Source organism: Amblyraja radiata, chromosome 3, assembly GCF_010909765.2.
Source record: "Amblyraja radiata isolate CabotCenter1 chromosome 3, sAmbRad1.1.pri, whole genome shotgun sequence".
In the NCBI taxonomy this organism is placed as follows: Eukaryota; Metazoa; Chordata; class Chondrichthyes; order Rajiformes; family Rajidae; genus Amblyraja; species Amblyraja radiata.
This window is the reverse complement of record NC_045958.1, coordinates 11,768,019-11,795,362: the sequence shown is the minus strand read 5'-3', so window position 1 is coordinate 11,795,362 and position 27,344 is coordinate 11,768,019. Positions and strand designations below refer to the sequence as shown.

General features: G+C 46.5%; 1 protein-coding gene across 1 annotated transcript in view; it reads left to right on the top strand.

Annotated features, from left to right (window-relative positions):
* Positions 1-27,344, top strand: part of mctp1 (multiple C2 and transmembrane domain containing 1) — a 408,806-nt gene that overhangs the window by 40,127 nt on the left and 341,335 nt on the right. Inside the window, exon 2 of the mRNA XM_033017292.1 lies at positions 26,213-26,287. Within this exon, the coding sequence (XP_032873183.1) occupies positions 26,213-26,287 (75 nt within the window). The remainder of the gene's footprint in view (positions 1-26,212; positions 26,288-27,344) is intronic.

Below are 27,344 nucleotides of genomic sequence, written 5' to 3'. Positions count from 1 at the left end.
CCAACTGTAGCATCGAGGCGAACTGGGGCTCCGTTGTTAAAGCCCCCGGCGGGCGATGGTAAGTCCTGCGGTCGTTTAAGCCGCGCCGGGCGATGTTAGGCCCCCGCTCCCTGCCCTTTAAACCCTGCAATTCCAGCGGGAGAAGTTGCCGTTGCGGGAGCTCCGAAAAGCGGTCTCCCACCAGGGACCTGCGAGCTCCTGATGTTCCTGTCCACCGGGCCTGCGGCCGGAGCCTCCGAACTCCAAAGTCGGGTCACAGCCGCGCGCCACCACAGCTCCTCCCGCTCCGAAGACGGCCAACTCCGTGATGTCAGGTCCGCAGGCTCCGCGACTGGAGCCTTCGGGTTAGTCCCCGGCCGGACGCCGCCGTCGGTTCCTCGATGTTAGGCCCAACGACACCGGAGACCCGGCAGGGAATAGTCGGGTCCCCACACAGGGAAGAGATTAAACGGTTTCCCCCACAGCCCCCCCCACCACCCCCCACATATACACAGCTAAAAAAATAATAAAAACTAGCTCAAGCCATACATTTAACAAGACAAAAATTAAACGATTGTAGTCGAGCCGCTGCCGTTAGGCACCGCCACACCACATATGCATACACTTCAAAACAACTCTCAAATTCCAGAAGGAGTCCACCAGACATTCTGAGCATAAGGCTGAACCAGAGTTTCTACTCGGGAATAGCCCATTGAGAGCTTATATGGCAGCAAATCCAAGTGAATCTTGGCGGAAGGTTGGCTCAATTACATTCTGTTGTCATTAAAATAATGTGTGTTTTCACGATGTTTGATTCCCATAACTTTGGAGGATGTGTGTATATAAACAAGTAACTGCAGAAGCTGGTTTACAAAAACAGACATACAAAATGCTGGAGTAATTCAGCAGGTCAGGCAGCATCTCTGGAGAACATGGATAGGTGATGTTTCGGGTAGAAACGTCACCGATCCATGTATTTCAGATGTGTTGCCTGACCCGCTGAGCTACTCCAGCACTTTGTGTCACGATTTACATTAAGATGCCAACTACATTTTATAGAAAAAGCTCAAACAGGTTTAACCTTAAGAACAACATACTTTCCTCCACTAAAAAGAAGATTAATTTATTCTGATATACTATTAAAACACCTTACATTGTTTTTCATCTTTTGAAAACTAATTAATTTATTTTGTTGCTCCTTCGAACTTTGCTAGTATTTTGAAGGATTAATTTTGATATATGATCATAAACTATCTGCATTTTAAAACCTGGCAGTATCATACACGTTTCATGCATGAACTCAACATCATTTTTTAGTGTCGGAAGGGACCTCAGATGTTGGTTTAAACTGAAGATAGACACAACATGCTGGAGTAACTCAGCGGGACAGGCAGCATGTCTGGAGAGAAGGACTGGGTGAGACGTTACGTCGCGCCAGGGTCTTGGGCCTGTCCCACTTTGGCTGTCAGTTCTGTGACAGGCCGTTGGCGCGCGAAGAATTAGTTCACTACAAAAATGTTGGAGTCCCGCGCGATGTCGCGCACAACTACATACCCCTCCACGCTTCTAAGTGGGACCGGTCCCGCGCGGCCATACGATGCCCATGCGCCTCAACGCGACCACGAGGTCGCGTAATTTACGTGCCAAGGACACATAAGTGGGACAGGCCCTTAAGTCAGCGGAGGCAAGTTGGACCGAAGGTTCTCTTTCCATGCTGTATGACTATGATTCTAAGATCTGCTGGATCTCCTAGTTGCTAACCATTTTAACTCCCTTTCCCACACCCATAGTGAACCTTTCTGTCCTGCGCCTCTTCCATTGCCAGACTGAGGCCACACACAGACAGGTGGAACAGCATATCATATTATGCTTGGGTAGTGTTCAATCTAATGGTATGAACATTGAATTCTCCAATTTTAGATTAACCTACAATCCCTCCAACACCCATTTCCCACCCAATTTCTTTTCCCCCTCTTCCCTGTGCTCAGCTGCACCGATTTTTCTTTCATCCTTCCATCTATAGTCATTCATCTGGCTATGCGCTGCGTGTCGCTTCTATCCTTATCATCTTATCTCAAGCAGTTTGTCTTTTCATCTCTGGCCTTAGTCCAACCATCTCTAAACACAAACCTCCTTCACCACCATCCACCAATCACTTGCCAGACTTTGTCCCAACCGCATTTCTCTTCCTGCTTGTCCCCTTCCCCCACCACTACAATCAGCCTGAAGAATGGTTCTGACTCAAGATGTTGCCAATCCATGTTCTGAGATACTGCCTGACCTGCTGAGTTAAGGGGCTGTCCCACTGCGGTGATCTAATCTGCGCATTTAGAAGAGTTTGCCCTCGACTCAAACTCGCAGCATAGTCGACACGTGGTCCACGGAGGTCCTATGAGGTGACTGGAACTCTCCTTCATGCCCGAGGAAAGTTCCCGAATACTCGCGGCCTCAGCTAGGTCGTGGAAAAATTTTCAGCATGTTGAAAAATTTTCTGTGAGTAAAATTTGGTCAGCATGGTTCTTTTTAACTCGTAGTGCAGTGGAGTGGGGTCCCTATTTAGTTACAGGCAATCGAGGGCAGCCGTAGGTAATCTCCTTTGCTGACCGGGCATTTTGATTGGATCACTGGAGTTTTCTGGACCAAAGAAATACGACCGGTAGGTAAAATGGCCGCTAAACTTTATTATACTTCTTAAAAGTGTCTCCCCCCCCTTTCTCCCCCCTTTCTCTCTCCCTCTCTGCCCTTATCTCCCCCCCCCCCCCTCCTCCGCGCTCTCTAAAGGACTTATCGTAACTGTGTCGGCCGTCTTTTACCTTCCTCTTCATTGCAGGTCTGAATTTCAGACAGCGTTCCCCCGCTTTCCCTGGCTCCTGCCTTTGCGATGTGTTTGTGTGTGTGTGTGTGTGTGTGTGTGTGTGTGTGTGTGTGTGTGTGTGTGTGTGTGTGTGTGTGTGTGTGTGTGTGTGTGTGTGTGTGTGTGTGTGTGTGTGTGTGTGTGTGTGTGTGTGTGTGTGTGTGTGTGTGTGTGTGTGTGTGTGTGCAGTCGGTCGATACAGTTTGCGGTTTCATCGCTGATGGTCGATCCAGCTCGAGGTTTTCCAGGCGAGTGCCCACGACCTTGAAGGTCCAAGACACCCTTCTGAATTTGCAGATTAGGTTACCGCAGTGGGACAGCCCCTTAACTCCAGCGTGCCGATTGTTAAAGATGTTATAGCAGTGCATTTGGAAAGCAGTGACCAGATTGATCAAAGTCCACATGGATTTATGAAGGGGAAATTATGCTTGACTAGTCTTCTGGAACTTTTTGAGGATGTAACTAGTAGAATAGATAAGGAAGAGCCAATGGATGTGGTGTATCTGGACTTTCAAAAAGCCTTTGACAAGGTCCCACACACGATATTAACAGAGCTCGAAATTAGCGGTTGCCCGGGTGCCAATGACCACCCAAAGTGCCGCCGGGCAACCTAAATGCCGAGTCATTTTGCCCGGATGACACTGCAGATACTGGTTTATACTGAAGATAGACACAAAAACTGGAGTAACTCAGTGGGTCAGGCAGCATCTCTGGAGAAAAGGAACGTGACGTTTCGTGTTGGCGGCGACAACGTAATATGCAGAGCAAAGATACAGGGTGTGGTGTGACGAAGGGTCGGAGCGAATGACGGGCCCCGCACAGCAACGACAGCAGCAGCGATAGCGGCTCCTCCTCCTCCTCCTCCAGCACCCCGCCCGCCCTGATAGCGGCCGCTGCTTGCCAATCCGCTAACGGCGATACCGCTTTCAAAACAAACCCTCCCACATGCCGAGGCCGGGTGGAAGGAGGGAGGGAGGGGGAGGCCCCCTTCCGCCGTCTTTAGCAACTGCACCGCTCGGCCCCGCACCTTCCTGTTGGCTGGCGGAGGAGGGGAGGCGGTGGCGAGGAGATCCCAACCGCCTCCCCCTTTGGCGGCGGCACTTGGCGGTGGACAGGGACGGCCAAGGCAGCGGGGCGATGATACCGTCTGTGTCCAATGAGTGCTGACCTTCCTTCCTCCCCACCTCCCCCCCCCCCTCTCTCTCTCTCTTGTACGCCCCCCTTATCCCGGGACCCCTCTAATCAGCCCTCACTGACATTCCCTGTGCTCCCATCCCCATCTATCCCCCCCCCCCCATCTATTCATCCTGCACTGATCTCCCTATCCACCTCGCATTGATTCTCCTGCCCCCCCCCCCCCCCCATCCATCCTACACTGGCCCCCCATTCATCCTGTACTGATCCCCTCACTCATCCTGTACTGACCCACCCTCCATTTATGCTGCACCGATCCCCCGATCCATCCTGTACTGATCCACACATTCATCTTTTACTGATCGCCCCACCCATCCTGTACTAAACAACCCATTCATCTTTTACTGATTGCCCCATCCATCCTGTAGCGATCCACCCATTCATCCTGCACAGACCCTCCGATCCACACTGCACTGACCCCCCATTCATCCTGTACTGATCCCTCATCCATCCTGTAGCGATACCCCATTCATCCTATAGTGATCCCCCATCCATCCTGTGGTGTTCCACCCATTCATCCTGCAAAGACCCTCCGATCCACACTGTATTGACCCCCCCATTCATCCTGTACTGATCCCCCATTCATCCTGTACTGTTCCGCCCATTCATCCTATACTGATCCCCGCCCATTCATCCTGCACAGACCCTCCGATTCACACAGTACTGATCCCCCCCATTCATTATGTACTAGACCCCCCATTCATCCTGCACAGACCCTCCGATCCACACTGTACTGATCCCCCCCCCATTCATCCTGTACTGATCCCTCTATTCATCCTGTACTAAGCCCCCCATTCATCCTGTACTGAACCCCCTATTCATCCTGCACAGATCTTCCGATCCACACATTCATCCTGTACTGATTACCCATTCATCCTTCACTGATCACCCCCCATCCATCCTGTACTGATCCCCCCATTCAAGAAGAATGGGGGGATTAGTTTGAAGAAGGGTCTCGACCCGAAATGTTGCCTATTTCCTTCGCTCCATAGATGCTGCCTCACCCGTTGAGTTTCTCCAGCATTTGCATACCCCCATTCATCCTGTACTGAACCCCCCATTCATCCTACACTGATGCACCCCGTCAATCCTGTGCTGATCCACCCCATTCATCCCCAATGACATCCCCCGCATACTCCCCTCACAATTTTACCTATTCCAACCAACACGCACTAATTCCCCTGCCTCTATCCATCCATCCCGCACCTTGCCTTCTAATCCCCCCCGCCATGTATCCCTCCCGCACTGATTCACAGCCCCCCCCCCCCCCTACTGTGCTGGAAATGTCTTCAGAGCGAAAATTTACTATGTTTGATAATGGAATGCAATCAAATGTGTTTTAAATCCCAATGTTATTATTTGTTTTAATCCATAAAGATGGATTAATTAAATTGTGAACACGTGAAACATTAAAACCGCAGTGTTCGATTGTCATTGCTACCGTTGACACGTTATTACAGAATTCATTTTAACGGCAAATCAATGCCCTTTAAATCTGGTGCATACACTAACTGGGTATCTTCATTGCTGTTCACAACACATACATTTAATCTGAATGTCCGGTAATGTGGCGTTTTGACACCTTTAAACATATTACCAAAAGAACATTTGCTGCAGTTATGTCCTTTGGCCATCTCTTGTCAGTTAGTGTAATGTTTAACCTGTCAGATGGGTATAATCAGTTTTAACACCTACTAGACCAAGTGCAGACCCGTTGGGTCTGTTCCCCCAACGTGCGGTTGTGGGGGGGGGAGGCGGCATGCAGCGTCACACACACTAACTATTCCCCCCCCCCCCCACACTCACGCTAATTACCCCCCTTGAAATTATATTAATATTATTAATTTGCTCCTTTTACCCCATAACCACCCTATCTACTGACGCATAGCCCCCAACTTGCAGTCACATCTAGAGAGGGAGGGGGGGCGGGGTTAGAGAGTGAGGGCAGAGAGAGAAGGGGCAGAGACAGAGAGAGAGAGAGACACACAGAGAGAGGGCAAGAGGGATGAGGGGTGGAGAGGAGGAGAAGAGGGAGGGTGGGTGAGGGGGGAAAGGTGGGGGAGGAGGGGAGGAGAGAGAGAGGGTGAGAGTGAGGGGGATAGAGAGAGGGGTGCTGAGAGGGGGTTGAGGGGGAGAGGTGGGAGCAGGGAGGGGGAGGGAGGGTGGAGGAAAGAGGGTAGGGGTGTGGAGGGGAGGGGAGGGGAGGGGGTTTAGGGGAGGGAGGGGATGGAGGGGGAGGAGAGAGGGGAGGAGAGAGGGTGGAGAGGGGGAGAGAGAGGGTGTGCTGAGAGGGGGGGTGAGGTGAGGGGAGGGGGAGAGGTGGGGAGCAGGGAGGGGGAGGGAGGGTGGAGGGAAGGGGGTAGGGGTGTGTGGAGGGGGGGGGGGGTTAGGGGAGGGACGGGGGGGGAGGGGATGGAGGGGAGGTGAGGGAGAAAAAGAGGGGAGACAGAGAGAGAGGGAGGGACGAGGGGGAGAGGAGAGGGGGGAGAGGAGAGGGGGGAGAGGAGAGGGGGGGAGAGGAGAGGGGGGGAGAGGGGGGGGGAGGGGAGAGGGGGGGAGAGGAGAGGGGGGGAGAGGAGAGGAGGGGAGAGAGGAGAGGAGGGAGGAGAGGATGGAGAGAATGAGGGAGGAGAGGAGGGAGGAGAGGAGGGAGGAAGGGGGGGAGAGAGAGAGGAGGGGGGGAGAGAGAGAGGAGGGGGGGAGAGAGAGAGGAGGGGGGAGAGGAGAGGGGGGTGATGGGGATAGGGGGGGAGAGAGGAGGGGAGAGAGAGAGAGAAAGGGAGAGAGACAGGGGGGGAGAGAGAGAGAAAGAGAGAGGGATAGGGAGAGAGAGAGAGGTGTGTGGGGAGAGAGAGGAGGGGAGAGAGAGAGAGGGTGCCTTTTTACTTCAACCCAAACAACCATTTGCAGGCAGTGCTTTTTTCCCTCAAACTAATCATATATTCATTTTCAAACCACATTATGGGTACTCACAGCTGTGGAGACATTTGTTCAGTGTTATTCAGAGCTCTGATTGAGGCACACCACTTGCAGAGACTGATTGAGGCACACCACTTCCTGGTTTTATAGTCCCTCCCCCTCCCTCCAGCAGGGGCAGCAGAGAGAATGGGGAATTTTGTAAAAACATGAATATATCTGTCATTTTTCATCGACGAGAAATATCCTTGGCACACATGTGGCGGAGGGGGGCTCTGAGCGAGGTGGCCAAAAATGACGGTCGTAGGTGGCGGCGTTCTTTCAGAAATCGCAGCACAGAAGGCCAAAAGCGGTCAAGAACAGAGATTTAGTAATATAGATTATCATAAAATGCCTTTAGAAATTTCCTTGCAACCTGTATATTTTATTGTGGATAAGTTATGTGGGAAGCGAGAGTGTTTGAGCAATAACGACCCATGCTACGGCCATGTCATGGTAATTTTCGGTCCTTCACAGAAAACATGCTTGCATCAATCTGTAGTGTGCATGGTTAAGGATATATGTTACCATGGTCCAGGATTTATTGACACAGGTTGATCATACGCTGAATAATCCAACCACATTTTTGTTTGGAAGTGGAAAGAAATAATAGAAATGACATTAATTGCAATGTTTGTAAAAAGAGTTGAGATACTGTTTTATAATTTTGCTGCGTGTCATTGTGGGATATATCATGTCTTGATTGGTGAATCTGTTTAGTTTGTGACTTTATCTGAAGCAGAAATAATATGTGAATGCTTCATTGAGCATAATTCCGACTGGAAACTACGCACTTCGTCCGAGAACATTATCGCACGCGTCATGCAAACCGTCTTAAATGACCACCTGAAGTGTCATTGGGCAACCTAAAAAGCTGCCAAGGTTGCCCGGCTGGCAAAAGGGGAAAAATGTTAAGTGAGAGCCCTGATTAGTGCGCAAAATTAGAGCATATGGTATTGGCGGTACGGTATTGACATGGATAGAAAACTGGTTAACAGACAGGAAGCAAAGAGTAGGAATTAACAGGTCCTTTTCAGAATGGCAGGTGGTGAGAAGTGGGGTGCCGCAAGGCTCGGTGCTGGGACCCCAATTATTTACAATGTATATTAACGGTTTAGACGAGGGATTTTTTTAAATGTAACATCTCCAAGTTTGCAGATGAAACAAAACTGGGTGGCAGTGTGAGCTGCGATGGGGATGCTATGAGGCTGCAGGGTGACTTGGATAGGCTGGGTGAGTGGGAAGATGCATGGAAGATGCAATATAATGTGGATAAATGTGAGGTTATCCACTTTGATCGCAAGAACAGGAGGGCAGATTATTATCTGAATGGTGTCAGATTAGGAAAGGAGAGGTGCAACGAGACCTGAGTGTGCTTGTACATCAGTCACTGAAAGAATGGGTCGACTGGGCTTGTATTTAATGGAATTTAAAAGGATGAGAGGGTATATTATAGAAACATGTAAAATTCTTAAAGGATTGGACTGGCTAGATGCAGGGAAAATGTTCCCGATATTGGGGGAGTCCAGAACCAGGGGTCACAGTTTAATAGTAAGGTGTGGGCCATTTAGGACTGAGATGAGAAAAAACTTTTTCACCCAGAGAGTTGTGAATCTGTGGAATTTTCTGCCACAAAAGGCAGTGGAGGCCAATTCATTGGATATTTTCAAGAGAGTTAGATTTAGCTCTTAGGGCTAAAGGAATCAAGGGATATGGGGGAAAAAGGTGGAACGGGGTACTGATTTTAGATGATCAGCCATGATCGTATTGAATGGCGGTGCTGGCTCAAAGGGCCGAATGGCCTACTCCTGCACCTATTTTTTTATGTTTCTATGTTTCAGTCCTTGTGCCTTCAAGTCATTTTTGGTAAATGTTATGCAAACTAACATGAGTGAGCCATGATTTTGAACATAATGGCTGCTGCAGAATATAATAATAATAATAATAATAATAATAATAATAATAATAATAATAATAATAATAATAATAATAATAATAATAATAATAATAATAATAATAATAATAATAAATACTTTATTGATCCCCTCAGGGAAATTCAGATGTCCAGAAGCCCCCAACCAACAAACCCACAGATTCAAAACGAACGCAGACAGAAAATACATAGAATACAATGTGGACACTACCTGAGAGCAATAAATACTTAAAAAGACCAATAATTACCAATTAAAAATTAAAAATTGCAAAATGCATCCCCCTACAGCCTAGCGGTCCGAATTATAAAATCTAATGGCTGCAGGGGTGAAGGATCTCCTGAACCGCTCCGTTCTACAGGGCAGGGAGAGGAGCCGGTTGTTGTTCCGAGTGCTCTTTTGACTCTCCAGAATTACATGGAGGGATGCCCGGGGTTTTTCAGGATGACCTGCACCTTGTGCCTCATACGCCTCTCAAGCACATCCATCCCAGAGTCTACTCTCCCCTCCAGCACTGAGCTAGCTCGTTTAACCAGTTTGACCAGCTTCTTGTTGTTTTTTGCACTAATGCTGTTGCCCCAGCAGACAACAGCGTAGAAAATAACACTTGCAACCACAGTGTTGTAAAACATGTGCAGCATCTCATTACACACATTGAAGGATTTGAGCCTTCTGAGGAAAAAGAGTCTGCTCTGGCCTTTTTTGTAGAGGGAGTCAGAGTTGACAGACCAGTCCAGTTTGTTATCAAGGTGCACTCCAAGGTATTTATATGTCTGCACCACCTCAATGTCAGCCCCTGCAGCGTTGACCGGCTGAAGGGGGAGCTTGGACCTGCCAAAGTTAACCACCATCTCTTTAGTCTTAGTTGTGTTCAGGATGAGACAGTTCTCTTCACTCCAGGCACAAAAGGCACTGGTCAAGTTCCTGTATTCCTCCTCCTGCCCGTTCCTTACACATGCCACAATCGCTGTATCATTTGAATATTTCTGTACGTGGCATGTGTCGGACTTATGGGGCTTTTTCACGGGGCGAGTTGACGCAAGATGTCACCAGAGTGAAGTGGTCGTGGTCCAGCACGAGTCTCGCACGATATAACGGGGGGTAGATAAAGAGTTCCCACGGTACTCGGCATTTCTGTTATTTGTGCGAGTGACTTGTCCGTCTCCCGAGCTTTCGCGTTAAATCTTGAATGAACATCGTGAACTACACGTGACACAAATGATGTAACTTTTTTTTTCACACACTATAAATATCCTCCCTTGGTTGAATTGGCTCATTTGGAGACATGTTTTACTGTGTATGTGGGAGACACAGATGGACTGAGCACAGTACCTCGGTCTTACTGTGTGTGGGAGAGGGGGAGAAAGAGACGTACACTCACAGAGGCAGAGTCTCTCAGCCTGTGTAAGAGGGAGGGAGAGAGAGAGAGAGGCACACACAAGGTGGATGTGAAATCTCACCTGCCTGTTTCAGTGACAAACACCCGCCGCCAGTAAATGAAGACACCCCCATCTGTCTCCCCCTCCTCTCCCTCGACTCCCCCACCTTTCCCTCCCAACTCCAGTCCCGTCCCGACCCCCTGGGAAACTGAATAGAGCAACAATATAGATATAGAAACTGAAACAATATAGAAACTGAATAGAGCAACATGGCAAAAACATCTCTGACACGCTTTACCCCCTTTCTTTGAGATTTTCTGGGAGCCATCTCTGCAAGTGTTCCTGTTAAAAAGATTATCCAACAATGACAATTAGGTGGGACGTCCTCGAAGGACACATGTTCCCTTGTCGATATTGAGACCACCTTTTTTACTCACCTTCTGTCCCCTCTGTCCAGCTTCCGGGTTTACCGTTTGCAGGGGTTCCCACGCGCTATATCTCTAAAATCTGAAGTTAGGTAATGTCTAAAGGAACTGCAGACGCTGGTTAATGCTGGTTGATACGCACAGAAGGACACAAAATGTTGGTGTAACTCAGCAGGTAAGTCAGATCTGGGAAGAAAAACATAAAAAGCTGGAGTAAGTCAGCGGGTCAGGCAGCATCCCTGGAGAAAAAGAATAGGTGGCGATTCGAATCGGAACCTTTCTTCAGACAGCCTTAATCGGAATTGAGTCTGAAGATGTGTCTCGTCCCGAAACATCAGCTATTTTTCTCCAGAGATGCTGCTTGACTCGCTGAGTTACTCCAGCTTTTTGTGTCTGTCTTCGGTTTAAACCAGCATGTGCAGTTCACTCCTTACACGGGTCTCTGTACAACATTGATTGGTAGCGTTCCGGACCCTGCTTCGGAAAGGCATCGATCGCTAGTCGGCGAGGACTCCGACCTGTATCTCTCAAAGAAGTACATGTGAAAAATTTCTCACGGACCATAAAAATGCGTAACCTTTCAGTAAAGCCCCTTTTAAAGTCCCTTTTAAAGATTATAGTTATTTTCTTGAATCTCATTAACATAACTCATGAATAAGTTGATGTCCATATGCGGATGCAAATCTTTATTTTTATTTATTTTTAAATTCAATCCCACAGAAGACAATTTTTACTCACCTTCTGTCCCCTCTGTCCAGCTTCCGGGTTCACCGTTCGCAGGAGTTCCCACGGTACCCGCAAGAGTTATTACGGATATCGCACTGGCCACTACGTCCATATAATGTTGCAATGCTCAACCACAAGTGTACAAGTCAATCTTGGAGAAATTCAAACTTTCTTGAATTTTCTCCCGAGTGACCAAGATACACGATTACCTGCCGTTAGCGCTACGGTGGTCCACGGTGGTCCACGAATACCGTACTGTTATCGCACGAGGTTCCCACGATGTTAAACTCTGGTTAACTCTTGCGTCAAGTCGCCCCGTGAAAAGGCCGCTTCAGGATGAGACAGTTCTCTTCACTCCAGGCACAAAAGGCACTGGTCAAGTTCCTGTATTCCGCCTCCTGCCCGTTCCTTACACATGCCACAATCGCTGTATCATCTGAATATTTCTGTACGTGGCAAGTGTCAGACTTATAGTTAAAGTCTGCTGTATACAGGGTGAAGAGGAACGGGGCCAGAACCGTTCCCCGTGGGGCTCCAACATTGCACACCACTGTGCCAGAGACACTGTCCCCCAGCTTGACAAACTGTGGTCGACCCGTCAGGTAGTCGTATATCCAGGAGATAAATGTGGAATCCACCCCCATCTTCTTAAGCTTGTCATTCAGAATCAGGGGTTGGATGGTGTTGAACGCACTTGAGAAGTCGAAGAACATAATCCTCACATAGCCACCGGGTTAGTCCAAAAAGGAGTAGATCCGGTGCAGCATGTAGAGGACTGCGTCATCCACCCCAATGTTCTCCTGGTATGCAAACTGTAGTGGGTCGAGTGCGTGCTGGACTTGTGGTCTCAGGAGACGAATGAGTAGCCGCTCCATTGTTTTCATGATATGGGATGTAAGGGCCACTAGTCTGTAGTCGTTGATCTCGGTCGGCCGCCGTGCTTTGGGAACCGGCACGAGACATGATGTTTTCCACAGACCTGGTACCCTCCCTGACTGGAGGCTCAGGTTGAAAATGGTCTGGAGCGGCTCCGCCAGCTGAGCCGCACAGTCTTTAGTAGCCTGGGACATACACCATCAGGGCCAGCTGCTTTACCAGGGCGCAACCTCCTCAGCTCAGCTCCCACCTCGTCCGCCGTGAAGAACAGTTGAGGAGATGCCGGCATAGGAGGATCTGCAGCTGTGGTGTTGGGGGGCTGCCTCGTGGAGGTGATGGTGGGGGAGAGGCTACACCTGTAGAGGTGGGAGGGGATACCAGATCAAACCTGTTATCGAACAGGTTAAACTCATTGGCCTTGTCCACGTCTCCTGACGGCTGGCTTCTCTTCTCCTTGAAGCCAGTGATGGTCTTCATTCCTCTCCACACCTCTTTGATGTTGTTGTACTGCAGTTTCTTCTCCAGCTTCCTTTTATAGTCCCCTTTTGCCTGCTTCATACTCCTTTTCAAGTGGTGCTGTACCCTCGTGATTTTTTCCCGATAACCAACCTTGAAAGCCTCCTTTTTCTCGTTTAGGAGGCTCTTGATGTTGCTTGTAATCCAAGGTTTGTTATTGGGAAAGCAACAAACAGTTCTTACTGGCACAACAACATCCCTACAGAAATTGATGTAGTCCGTTATGCATCCAGCCATCCTGTCGATGTCCATACAGCTGTTTAATTCCTGTGGCTCCATCAGTATGTCCCAGTCTGTGCATTGAAAGCAGTCCCTCAGTGATTCACTGGCCTCTGGTGTCCACTTTCTGAAAGACCAGGTGGTTGTAGGCTGTCTCAGTACACAGGGTTTGTAAGAAGGCCTTAGATAAACCAGGTTGTGATCTGATTTGCCAAACGGTGGAAAGGCTAAGACACTATAGGCCTCCTTGACATTGACATAGCTCAAGTCCAGTGTCTTATTGTGCCTTGTGGGACAGTCAACATACTGTGAGAAGCCTGACAATTGGGGGCTGATGTTCACATGATTGAAGTCCCTGATAAGGCAATGAGTACGTCCGGGTGTCGGGTCTGTAATCTCGCGACAGTCTCTTGGATGACGTCACACGCGACTACAGGCTCCGCTCGAGGAGGAATGTAAACAATAATGGCGACGATGTGGGAGAACTCCCTCGGTGCATAATAAGGTCTCAGTCCAACCGCCAGGAGCTCAATATCCCGACAACAGATCTTATCTTTCACAGTTATGTGACCTGGATTACACCATCTATTGTTCACAAGCAGAGCAAGTCCCCCACCTTTGATCTTCCCACTCGCCTTCGGGTCTCTATCTGCTCGTACCGTAGTGAAGCTGGGGAGATCCACACAGGAATCCGGGATGATGTCCATCAGCCACGTCTCGGTAAAACACATGAGACTGCACTCACGGTAGACCCGTTGGTTCTTCATAAGGGCCTCCAACTCCTCACACTTGTTAGGGAATGAGTTGACGTTCCCCATAAGGATCGATGGCAGAAACGGCTTGTATCTCCACCTCCAGGCCCTTAGCCTGGCCCTTAGCCTGGCACCTGCACGGCAACCACGGAACGGCTTCTTCAGCTCAGACGGAATATGGTGTTTTATTCCGTAAACTGTCCGTCGCCACATAAGGAGTTCATCCCTCCTATACGCGACTCTACACATGCTGTGTAAAAATTACTGCACAGCAGCAGCGGCAGCAGCCTACGCACAAAACACACTAAAGCACTAAAGCACTAAACAAAACTCTGAGCTACAAGGACTTGTATCCAAGTCCTTGTCCTTGTCCTTCACAAAAACTAAACAAAACTAAATAAAACACTAAACAAAACACACTAAAACGCTAAAACACTAAAACAAAACTCGGAGCTACAAGGACTAGCTGCCTCTCAGTTCGGCGCATGCGTAAAAGAATATCAACGAACATCACTGAAATAGGAAGCAAATGAATAGTATACTTAGGTATCTTCTATATAATATTAAAACTGTGTGGCTGCCGGCTGGCTGTGTGTATTTCTGCCTGACTTGTGGCTGCCAGCCTTTGATTCGTTGCTACGCCAACGTGAGATCCAGAAACGCCGAGTTTTTTCCCCATTTCGGTAGAGATTTCACTTTTCATTCCAAGTATCCACTCATTAAATTTTGTCGTGTTTATGTACACATTTTTAATAAAATCCTTCTCCCCCCCCCCCCCCCCACTCACTCATTTTGTCGCCTCCTGCTGGCCAGCGACCATAACGGCTGCTGGCGCCCGCATCTCGCCTCAAAGACGCCATTTAAAAACAGCCGCACTGCTGATTCCTGAGCCGCTTGAGGTGGAGGACCACGTCTCCCATGGGGGCTACGGGTAGGGAACGGCTGCGTTGGGGGAGCAGACCCAACGGGTCTGCACTTGGTCTTGCATAATATAGATAAGAACTTTGATTTGGGGAACATAATTGTAGTAACAATACTTTTGCTACTTACCTTTCTAGTTCTTTTACTCCATGCTGTCAGACTTCATTAGTCCTACACTACATAATAAAAAAGCTGCTAAAGCAACGGGTAATTGTTCCTGACCCCAATGTAATCAATACTTGTTTGACCAAAAGAAAGTTACTCAAAATACAGTCTAGATTTTTTACCAATTACTTTGTTTTTAGACAATGCATTCTGATTTCTGGAGATGTGTAAATTCCCTCACAACCACACTTTTCCCTGCAATAATGGTTTGTTTTCAAAGGATCGCATGCTTACCTAGTCTAAATTAACTAGGATTAAAAATATGATGTCAAAATTGGATCTCACACCAAGGTTTTGTGAACCTTGCATGATTATTGAGATCTTCACAAAGCTGCATTGTCAGCCTTTTCCCTAAGTAATTCTGTGCTGAAATCAACATATTCATCAGTTTATTACAAATTCTCACAGCAGGACGGATATTTTACCGGGCCTCTGCAGTCAGCTCCAGTACCACTGAGGCAGCCTGTTGGAGATGGTATTCAATCAGTCCATGAGTCTCTTGCAGCTTATACCAATGAGGCAGTGAGACTTAATTGTGGTGTTGGATGCTGCACCACATAGCCAGACAAGCAGTGGATATGGCTTGCAGACACCAAGGGTCTTGAGGAACACCCTGTTGTCCTGCCTATTCAAGAGTGCAATTAAATCTACCAGGGGAAGTCCCACCTGACCATAAACAGTTTCAAATCCCAACATAATTAAGGGGCTTGTATGGGCATTGAGAGATCGGAGAGAGGTCATACTGCTGACCAACATGCCGCATCTACACTAGTCCTTCCTGCCTGCATTTTGCCGATATCCCTCGAAACCTATCCTATCCATGTACCTGTCCAAATATATTTTTATTCATAGGCTGATTTTAAGAAAGGACTCTAGAAGGTAACGTTTCATACACAAAACCAGTGACCCCTCCACACCACAATCTTAAAACTATCAAATGACAACAGGTGAATTTAGCAGGTTGTGATCTTAAACGGTCTGGGATACTGCCTGCAATTGATGGTAGCCAGTTAGCGTGAAGCGACAACAACTGGGAGTGATGCACATAATATTTTTTGATCAGATTGGTATTCACTGGCTAGGTACATGCACCAACAGGCTAACATTTCACGCCAACTAATTCTGCAATCATTCAACATTGACTCATGTATCAATAGACTTCATTTGAGGTTAATTTTAAGCCTTTGTGGTAATTGCCTGTTTCATGGCACACAATACGACCCAATTGAAGATAGATCATTGGCTATTCAACTCACAAGTGTGTCTGATCAATGTAGTATAATACATCCTTACAAGAAATTATTTTTCTCAAATGCTTTCCCACCTATTGCTCTCAATTCTTATTGTATTCAATTTATTGTCATTATCTCATATTAGAGACAACGAAATGAATTTTTCTTACAGTCAAGTATCATAAAAAATAAATAAATAATAAATAAATAAAACATATTAAAATTTAAAAAAAAGCACAAACACAGAAGTCCACGACACAACATAACCCCACAGCGGCACCAAAGTTGAGGAAGGTACCATAGTCCAGCCAGCCTCCCCTCCGATCTTCCCAGATGTTCACCCGTGGTCGGGGCCTCCCGAGCACCCGCAGTCGCCGCCACGGGCGGCCCGATGCTCAGGCCCTCACGCCGGGCTGATGGAACACCGACGTCGAACCCTGACGGAGAACATCCTCAGCAGCCCGGACGTCCAGATCAGCCACCTCCCAGCGGAGTTCGCGGATCCCGAGTCCGCAGGCCGAGCCGGGCGGAGTCGCAGGACTCCGCGATGTTGATCAGCGCCGCCCGCGTTGGGAGCTCCGCGAACCACAGCTCCGCGATGTCGGTGTAGCAGGCCCAGCACCCAGGGCTCCAAACGGCGATCCCCGTTGAGGCATCGCCCGCCCCGCGATGTTTCCAGCGCTGCGCCGCTGCTGCTGCTGGAGCTCCGGTCAATCCCGGCAGTAAAGGCCGCGCCAATCCAGTAGGTAGGCCGCTGGGGGGGGGGGGGGGGGCGAGGATTGGACTCGAATAATAGTCGCATCCTCTCCAGGAAGCGACTGAAGGAGGGTACCCCCCTTACCGTACCCTCTTCTCCCACATAAAGATATTTAAAAAACCCAAAATAAAACCCCATAAAAAATGCACTTCAACATAACAAAAAAACAAAAAGATACCGGACTGAAGGTGGAGGCAGCTAGCACCAGCACCACCGGAAATTCAATTTCCTGCATAAAGGGTAATCATAGTCAATGGGCATATGACCTTGTGGTGTCTATCCCTTAGACGTACCCTCCATGAGTAATATAAGAGCAGAAAAGGTTGGGGAGAAACATTGAGGTAGAAATCCACCACTTTAGAGATCATGTGCAATCATGACAGCACAGAAATGGGCCCTTTGGCTAACCATGTCCATACTGCCCGTTGCATATATCCTTACTAATTCCATTGATTGTACAGTTTATGTCTGGTAAATAAAGGCAAGCATCTCATTTGCTACCTTCACCACCTTATCCACCTATGCTGCCATTTTCATTGATCTACGAAGTTGTACCCCAAGATCCCTCTGCCATTGGCACTTCCTCTAGTCTTGTCATTTACTGTATATATCCTACTCTTATCCGACATTCCAAAATGTGCTACTTCACATTTCAGTATAAAATCACTTTTCCCATTGCTCCACCCTACTTTTCAGCCTATCTTCCTTGTTACCTACAACGCCATCAATTTTCATATCATCTGCAAATTTACTTGTCATATCTTGTACATTCACATCCAAGTTAATAATATATATCATAATTATCAAGAGTCCAGCACTGAAGCTTGTATTACGTCTCTGAATTCAGACAGTAAAGCAACTCTCCACTATTACTCTCTGCCTCCTATTACCAAGCACTTTTGATTCTGTTTGTCCTGAATCTCTCAGCCTCTAACCTTTTGCACCAGCATACCATGGAGAACCTTGTCAAAGACCTTGCTAAACCCTAAAGTAAATATTATCTACAAGAATCCCTCATCAAAATGCTTAGTTAGCACATCAAAAAATTCAGTAAAATTTGTGAGCCATGATGTGTGGGAAATCGTGGAAGGTTAGATCGTATGTTCTTGTTCTAAGTCTCTATAAAACTTGAGAGTCTTCAAGGTACAACAGAAGTCTTTATTACATTAACTGGCAGCAAGACAATTAAATGGCTGCAACCACACAATCTGACTGCACACTCAGCGGGACAGGCATCATCTCTGGATAGAAGGAATGGGTGACGTTTCGGGTAGAGACCCTTCTTCAGATTGAACTGAACTCTCGTCGGTGAGAGAACTTGTGCTTGTCTGAAGAAGGGTCTCTACCTGAAACATCATCCATTCCTTCTATCCAGAGACGATGCATGTCCTGCTGAGTTACTCCACCTTTTTGTGTCTATCTTCAACTTCAGAGTTAAATTAAAAACAGAGTGCTGGAGGAACTCAGCGGGCTAGGCGGCATATGTGGAGGGAATGGATTAGGAGTTGTTTCGGGCAAGGGTTCTTCTTCAATAGGAAGGAACTGCAGATGCAGTTGTCTTTGCAAAATGCCAAATGATTCCGGGAATGCTAAGAGAGAGAGAGAGAGAGAGAGAGAGAGAGAGAGAGAGATAGATGGATAGATAAATAGATGGATAGATAGATGAGAGAGAGGGAGGGGAGAGAGAGAGAGGGAGAGAGGGAGAGAGGGAGAGAGGGAGAGAGGGGGGGGAGAGAGGGAGAGTGTGCGAGAGAGTGAGAGAGAGAGAGAGAGAGAGAGAGAGAGAGAGAGATATTCCAGCCTCTTAACCCCCAGCACCGTGGTATCAACACTTACAAAAATAATCCACTCTATGATCTATGATGAAGCGGCAAAGGAAAATTAAAGATTCCCCCCACCCTCCTGTCTCCCCCGGCCAGTGATGTGATGGACGCAGGGGTCTGGACTAATTGCTGACAGGATCTCGGACAAATCCCGTCCCCGGAGACGTCATGTCCATCATTTGGCTTTTTAGCGTTGCGGCCATTCGGTTATTTGCCTTTTCGGCATCATGCCCGTTTGGCTATTTGGCTTTAGGGCATCGTGCCCGTTCAGTTGTTTGGCTTTTCGGCATCGCGTCCGTTCGGTTATTTTGCTTTTCTGCGTTGTTTCAGTTCGGTATCTTGGCTTCCACCTCTTCGCTTCGGCTTCTCATCCTTCAACGCCCCGTCCGGGTACTGTCACAGGTAGATAGGGTGGTCAAGAAGGCTTTCTTTGGCCTTTATCAGTATTGAGTATAGACGTTGGGAGGTCATGTCATTGTCGAGGCCACATTTAGAGCATTGTATTCAGTTTTGGTCAATCTGTGATATGAAAGATGTTGATAAGCTGGAAAGGGTACAGAAAAGATTCACACGAATGTTGCCAGGACCCGAGGGTCTGACCTATAAGAAGAGGTCACGCAGGCTAGGACATTTCTTGGAGTGCTTGAAGATGAGGGGTGATCTTCTAGAGGTTATGAGAGGAATAGGTCAGGTAAAAGCATAGAATCTCTTGCCCAGAGTAGGGGAATCCAGAACCAGAGAACATAGGTTTAAGATGAGGGTGGAACGATTTAATAGCAATTTGAGGGGCAATGTTTTTACACAATGGGTGGAAGGTGAATGGAACAAGCTGCTGGAGGGAGTATTTGAACCATTTTCAATTCAACTTATCATTGGAATGCAAGCACATCATATAACTCCTCTTTCCATTAGGATGAGAATGCTAATACATCAATGAAGAACATCATGTTTCAAGCTAACCAGTACATAATATTTAATTTTCTCATTCAGTAGCAATAAATAACAAGATTAATGTCACAGGTAGCGAATGAAATTCTAAAAATGCAGGAAATCTGATATAATAACAAAGTAGTTGAAACATTCAGAGGGTCAGGTGGGATGTGGGTGAAGAGAAACTGCAGTTTCAAGTCTGGGAATCTTTGTTTTCGAGACCATACTTTGACTTTAAATCTTGGAAGCTCATAAACTCGCCATTTTCTGAAACTGTATACATTGCCGTTATGCCTTTTTGTGCCCATTCTTTGAATTTTGAATCATACACCCCTGGCTTAAACTTTGAGTCATATGCGAACCACTTCAATGCGTGAACCCCTCTTTTTAATTTGTATTTTTCCACTATAACATTCCATATTTCTAACGTAAATGCTACTATTGGATCCATAGCATGTCTCAAAGCCCCTCTCAGATATTTGTCTCCCACCAAAATCTGGGTCTGGTAACCCTGTATCTCCCTTTCCATTTCTTTCCATCGAGATTCATAATCAGGTCTACACCAACAAGCCAGAGGTCTGAGTTGAGCTGCATAAAAGTATTTCTTCAGATTTGGTAAAGCCATTCCACCCTTGCTTTTCGGCAGTTGAAGCGTTGTTAATTTTATTCTTGATTTTTTGCTATTCCAAATGAATCTAGAGATCATTTTATCCCAGGCTATGAATTTATCTCGGGGAACATTAATTGGGAGAGATTGGAATAAATATAGTAGTTTAGGTAGGATATTCATTTTTACCGTTTGTATTCTGGCATTGAAGTCTAGAGGAAGGGTCGACCACCTCTCAACACCCTTTTTGATGTTTTCTTCAATTTTGTTATAATTAGTTTCAAACAAGTTGGAAAGTGTTTTGGTTATAGTTACACCAAGATACTGCATTGTTTTAGAGTTCCATTTCAGATTATATGCATCTCTGATTTGTTGGGATGGAGAATAATTGAATGAAAGAATTTGTGTTTTTGTTATATTCAATTTATACCCTGAGTAGTATCCATATGTTTCAAATAGGTTCATTAGATTTGGGAGACATATATCTGGTCGTTCAAGAAAAATAATGATATCATCAGCGAAAAGACCAATTATATGTTCTTTCCCCCCTATTTTGACCCCCTGCAGGTCTTCTCTCTGCCTTATTGCTTGTGCTAAGGGTTCGATATACAAAACGAAGAGAGTAGGAGAAAGACAGCATCCTTGCCTTGTGCCCCTCTCTAACTGGATCCTTTTTGATATGTTTCCATTTACCTTAATCCTAGCTGTAGGCTCCTGATATATTGTTTTAATACGCCGAATTGCATCTTCATTGAAACCAAATCTCCTCAGTACTTCATATAAGAATACCCAACTAACACTATCAAAGGCTTTTTCTGCATCTAAACTGACCAGGACCATATTTGTATCCTTTTTTTGAGCATTATCCACAATGTGGAGGGTTCTTCTAATATTATCCTGTGTTTGACACCCCCGAATAAATCCAGTTTGGTCTTCATTAATCAGATCTGATACAAACGTCTCGAGTCTTTTGAAAATGATTGAGGTAAATAGTTTGTAGTCTACATTTAAAATTGAGATTGGCCTGAAATGTTTACATTGCTCTTTGTCTTTGCCTTCCTTGGGTAAAATGGTAATAATTGCTTCCTTCCATGATGATGCCCTGCCCTCTTTAAGGGTCCAGTTAAAGCAAGACAGGAGCAGAGGTGTTAGCTCTTTCTTAAAGGCCTTGTACCATTCTGGTGGAAACCCATCGCTGCCTGGTGATTTACTAGCCTTGAGTCTACCGATTGCAGCTTCCAGCTCCTTAACCGTAAATTGTGACATAATGGTATTATTTTGTGTCTCACCAATGGATGGCAGATCAAGTGAGTTAAGAAAACTTCTCATTGTCCTTTCGTCAGCTGATGGTGGTTTAGAATAGAGTTTCTTATAGTATTCTTCAAATATTCTTTCTATCTCATCTGGCTCATGTGATAATTGATTGGTTTTAGGATCTCTTATTTTATGAATTGTATTAGAGGCCTGCTGTTTACGCAGGCGTCTGGCCAGGAGTCTAGTTGCTACTGGACCTGCTTCATAATAGGTCTGCTTTACAAATCTTGCCCTTTTTTCCATATCTCCCCTGAGGATCTCATCTATCTCCCCCCTTTTTTCCTTAATCTGTTTTAGTACCAACTGATCCTGTATGTTTTTATGTTTTTTCTCCAATTCTTTCAGTTTTTCTACTTTATGTTCATACGTAGCTAGCCGGGCCTTTTTTTGTGATGATGTCAGGGCGATCAGCTTTCCACGTATAACTGCCTTCATAGCATCCCACAGTATTACAGGATCCACATCCCCATTATCATTCTCTTCTATGTACCTTTTTATCTCTTCCCTTATTTGTTCCACATTTGCCTTATTATTCAAAATACCCACATTGAGCCTCCAAACAGTATTTCTTTTTCTACTATTCAGGTGTACTGTCAAGCTGATCGCACTGTGATCAGATACATCTGCCACCCCGATTTTACACTCTGTGATCCTTGACTTTCACCCGTATTCATTAAGAAGTAGTAAATCCTGGAGTAGACTGAGTGAGGTACGGAATAGTGTGCGTAGTCCCTTTCTAAAGGGTGAAGTTCTCTCCAAACATCAATTAGGCCCTTTTCCTGTACTGATGTGTTAATAAACTTGGTCAGATGCATCTTGTTTTTTTTTAGGCTTGTTGTATCCAAATTATGATTCATGACCACATTGAAGTCCCCTCCACAAATCAAAATACCTTCAGTCTCTAAAGCAATAATGTCAAACAGAATTTTGTAAAACCATTTGGTACTCTCTGGGGGGGCATATACATTGATCAGTGTCACAACTTTGTTTTCCAACTTTCCTTTAACTAACACATACCTTCCCTCTTTGTCCCTGACTTCTTTATTGCATTCAAATTGGACTGCATTTGTAATAAGGATAGCCACTCCCCTCTTTTGGCTAGTTTTATAGGAACTATAAAATGCATTTCTAAAGCCAAAGTGTTTTAGTTTCTCATGTTCTTGTTGAGGCAGGTGGGTTTCTTGTAAAAATAGTACCTGGGCCTTTTCTTTTTTCAGTTTAGCCAGGACCTTGCTCCTTTTAACTGGATTATTCATCCCATTTACATTGAGTGACACCAATTTGATAGTATTACATGACATTTAATTTACCTACTCCTGTCTTGCATTCATAAATCTCCAGATAACTTGAAACTGTGCAGGTCTGAACATCTGGACAACATGTGCCAAATAAAAAAAAGAAAAGAAAAGAAAAAAACAGTTGACTTCCAAGTAAGGGTGATTCCTTTCCACCCTGAGTCCCCGTTGGCAGGTATAGGGGAAAGCCTCCTCCCAGAGGGCCCCTCACTAGAGGTGAAACACTCCATTTCACGCATCCTAGTATCGTCCAACGTCATCCGATAGCACTTATTTTTTAATCCAAAAGAATTTGTTACACAATAAAAGCTAGTTGGATGGGATCTGCTCAGACTCCTGTAGTCACTCTCTTGCTGGCTCACTCTCATCTTCATCCTCTTTCCAACTCTCTCCAACTCAAAGCCTGGAGAAGACGCTCCATCTCTGGGTCCGCCAGCTCCTCAGCGCTGTAATCAGGTGTCTCCATGGAGTAGCCTCTCCTCCTCAATTCCTGCGCTGCGTCTTGTGCACTATGATATGTGCATGTCCCTGAGTCCCAGTGAATACGCATCTTGTCCAGCGGGGTCTGGAAACGGACACCTCTCTCCTTCAGGGCCCTCTTTATTCCCTTATATGCCTTGCGCTTCTGGACAACCTCCGTTGCATAGTCGTGGTCAAATGATAGACGTCGCCCATCAATCATTATCTTCTTTCCCCAGGCCTTTTTCAATACCATTTCTTTGGTATTAAACTCCAGGAAATTTACCACTATAGACCTAAGTGGTGAATTACCTTCCGGTTTGCGAGCCAAAGCTCTGTGCGCGCGCTGGATCCGTACGTTGGTGTCCGTTGTTATTACGAGTTCAGTTTTTAAAAGTTGCTCCACAAATTCAGACATAGATTTGCCTTCTTTCTCTTCAGGTACGCCCTAGATGCGAATGTTATTTCGTCTAGACCGTCCTTCCAAATCAGTCAGTTTTTCTTGCATGGCTTTCTGTTTTTTCATAGATTTAAACAGCACATTTTTCACAGCCATGTTAATTGTCTCAGCCTCTTCGATTCGTGCTTCAGCTTTGTTTAGTCTAGTTTCATGGGCGTGGATTTGTTTGGAGTTTGCAGAAAGTTTATGATAAATTTCTTGCTTCAGTACTCTGAGTTTGGTTTTCATGTCTTCTTTGATTTCTTCTTTAAATTTATGTAAGTCCACTTTATATTCAGTCCTGAAGTCATGTATTTCCTTACTGATATTGTGTAGCAGTGAGCGCACGGTTTCCGCTGAGTCATCTTTGGAGCTTTGAGCTTTGTCCATCTCCGGTGAATTCTTTCTTTCTCGTCCGTCACGTTTCTTTTGACTTCTAGTTGTCGCTCCCCCACTCATTCCAAAACAGAAAACTGTGAATTATGTAGCAATTAGTGAATTAAGGGAGGCTAGTTTTAAACTTGCAATCGGGAGCTCGAAATTAAGCAGCCATCTGCTCGCGTCGCCACCGGAAGTCCGACCCATTCCTTCATCATATGTCAGTCCCGCCATCCCGGGAATTAACGTGGTGAACCTACGCTGCACTCCCTCAATATCAATAATGTCCTTCCTGAAATTAGGAGACCAATAACAAGAAGAGTGGAGTATAGGAGCAAAGAGGTCCTCCTGCAGGTGTACAGGGCCCTAGTGAGACCACACCTAGAGTATTGTGTGTAGTTTTGGTCTCCAAATTTGAAGAAGGACATTCTTGCTATTGAGGGAGTACAGCGTAGGTTCACAAGGTTAATTCCCGGGATGGCGGGACTGTCATGTGCTGAAAGAATGGAGCGTCTGGGCTTCTATACTCTAGAAATTAGAAGGATGAGAGGGCATCTTATTGTAACAAATAAGATTATTAAGGGTTTGGACACGCTAGAGACAGGAAACATGTTCCCGATGTTGGGGGAGTCCAGAACCAGGGGACACAGTTTAAGAATATGGGGTATGCCATTTATAACGGCGATGAGGAAACACTTTTGCACACAGAGAGTTGTGAGTGTGGAATTCACTGCTTCAGAGGGTGGTGGAGGTCAGTTCTCTGGATACTTTCAAGAGAGAGCATGATAGGGCTCTTAAAGTTAGCGGAGTTAGGGGATATGGGGAGAAGGCCGGAACGGGGTACTGATTGGGGATGATCAGTCATGATCACATTGAATGGCGGTGCTGGCTCGAAGGGCCGAATAGCATACTCCTGCACCTGGTGTCTATTGTCTAAACACCAGGGCCCTGTACAACCACAGTAGGTATTCCTTGCTCCTAAACTCAAATCCTCTCGCAATGAGGGTCAACATGCCATTCGCTTTCTTCACTGCCTGCTGTACCTGCATGCTTACTTTCAGTGACTGATGAACAAGCACACCCCATTCAGTACCCCATTCCTGCCTGCTCCCCATATCCCCTGACTCCGCTATTTTTAAGAGCCCTATCTAGCTCTCTCTTGAAAGCATCCAGGGAACCTGCCTCCACCGCCCTCTGAGGCAGAGAATTCCACAGACAAAGTGTTTCCTCATCTCCGTACTAAATGGCTTACTCCTTATTCTTAAACTGTGCCCCCTCGTTCTGGACTTCCCCAATATGGGGAACATGTTTCCTGCCTCTAGCGTGTCCAGCATGCTATGCTGTGTGTTCCTTTAACTTTCATGATATTCTCCCAGTTGTACTGTGAGTTGTCAAAGAATGTTGTAGTTTATATTCAAACTCCAATATATGCAGATACATGAGAAAAGGTGACGTTATCAGTTGCTGGCTGGGAAATAAAAACTGCATATATAAAATAAATTGCCCTGGTCACTCCCCTGATATAGGCAACTAAACATCAACCAAGCAGCTTTATATCTTCCATCCACAAGCATGCAACTGAAAAAAATCACCACATTGCCTTTTCCCCTTTTAAACAGGCAACATCAAGTATTTGCACAGTCCATTTTATTGGGGGCAAGGATGGGTTTGAGGAAAATAAATGAAAATTGTGTACCATCCATGCAAACCATTGACAGCTAGCTGGTAATCATAAATTGGAACATGTGGAAAGGAACTGCAGATGTTGGTTTATACCAAAGATAGACACAAAGTGTTGGAGTAAATCAGCGGGTCAGGCAGCAGGGTGCAATCTCGAGAAAAAGGACGGGTGACGATTCTAGTCAGAACCCTTCTTCAGACTGAAATGTCACCCATCCTTTTTCTCCAGAGATGCTGCCTGTCCTGCTGAGTTACACCAGCACTTTGTGTCTATCTTCAATTATAAACTGCAGTCTGATATAGGTACCACACTAAATATGTTAATATGTCACTATGTCACTGCTTAAAGCATCAGGTTGTTCTATGTTTTCTTGAAGCATTGAAATACGATCTGTCTTTTTCTCAGGGACATTCAACCTGCCATCCTAGACCTCCATTAGCTGTTGGAGAGCTCACAATGCCCAGCTGTGGAGAAACTCTTGTAAGTATTGTAGCAAATAACCAATCAAGCTGTTCACAGATTTATAAGAAACTAGACTAAGTGGGACCTGGTTGGTCCGAGCATCACACGGGAGGGCTGGTCCCCCAACGCAATATTCCACCTCTCCACCAATACCAATATTGGCGGCCAGTGGAAGGGGGGGGGGGATTTCTGGAGCGCTAGTATGGGTGTTGTGGGCTGAAGGGACTGGTTTCCAGAGGGCTAGTATGGACAATTTGGGCCGAATGGATTCTTGGGCTGGCGGCTCAGTCACTCAAGCCTGTTGTGCTGGCAGCTCACTCACTCACGGCTGGTGGGCTGGCAGTTGACTCACGGCTATTCCTTGAAATTCCATTTCAAGCAGGGTGCAAGGCCACCAAATTCAAGTGCAGTTTCTTACCACTTCTAGCAGGGTGCAAGGCCAAGGTCTGGGAAAAAGATGAACTTCCCTCAGAACTCAGGGATGTTCTAATAGTGACCATTTTTAACAAAGGGGACAAGGCTGAATGTGGAAGCTTCAGGGGCATCTCGCTCCTGTCAACAACAGGCAAAGTCCTTGCTCGTGTCCTCGCAAACCGACTTCTCATTCTTCAGGGAACGGGGGTTCCCCTCCCCTACTATAGATGAGGCTCCCACCAGGGTCTCTTCAATACCCCGTAACACTGCTCTCTCTCCCCATCCCCCCACTGCTCTCTCCCCCAGTCCCCCTGGTCCTCACCTTTCACCCCACTAGCCGTCATACAACAAATAGTCCTCCGTCATTTTCGCCACCTCCAACGTGACCCCCAACATTCGCCACATCTGCCCATCTCCCCCCCCCCCCCTGTCTGCTTTCCGCAAAGTTTTCTCCCTCCGTAACTCCCTGGTCAATTCTTCCATTCCCTCCCGCACCACCCCATCCCGGGCACTTTCCCTTGCAACCGCAAGAGATGCTACACTTGTCGCTTTACCTCCCCCCTCAACTCCATTCAAGGACCCAAGCAGTCTTCCCAGGTGCGGCAGAGGTTCACCTGCACCTCCTCCAACCTCATCTATTGCATCCGCTGCTCGAGGTGTC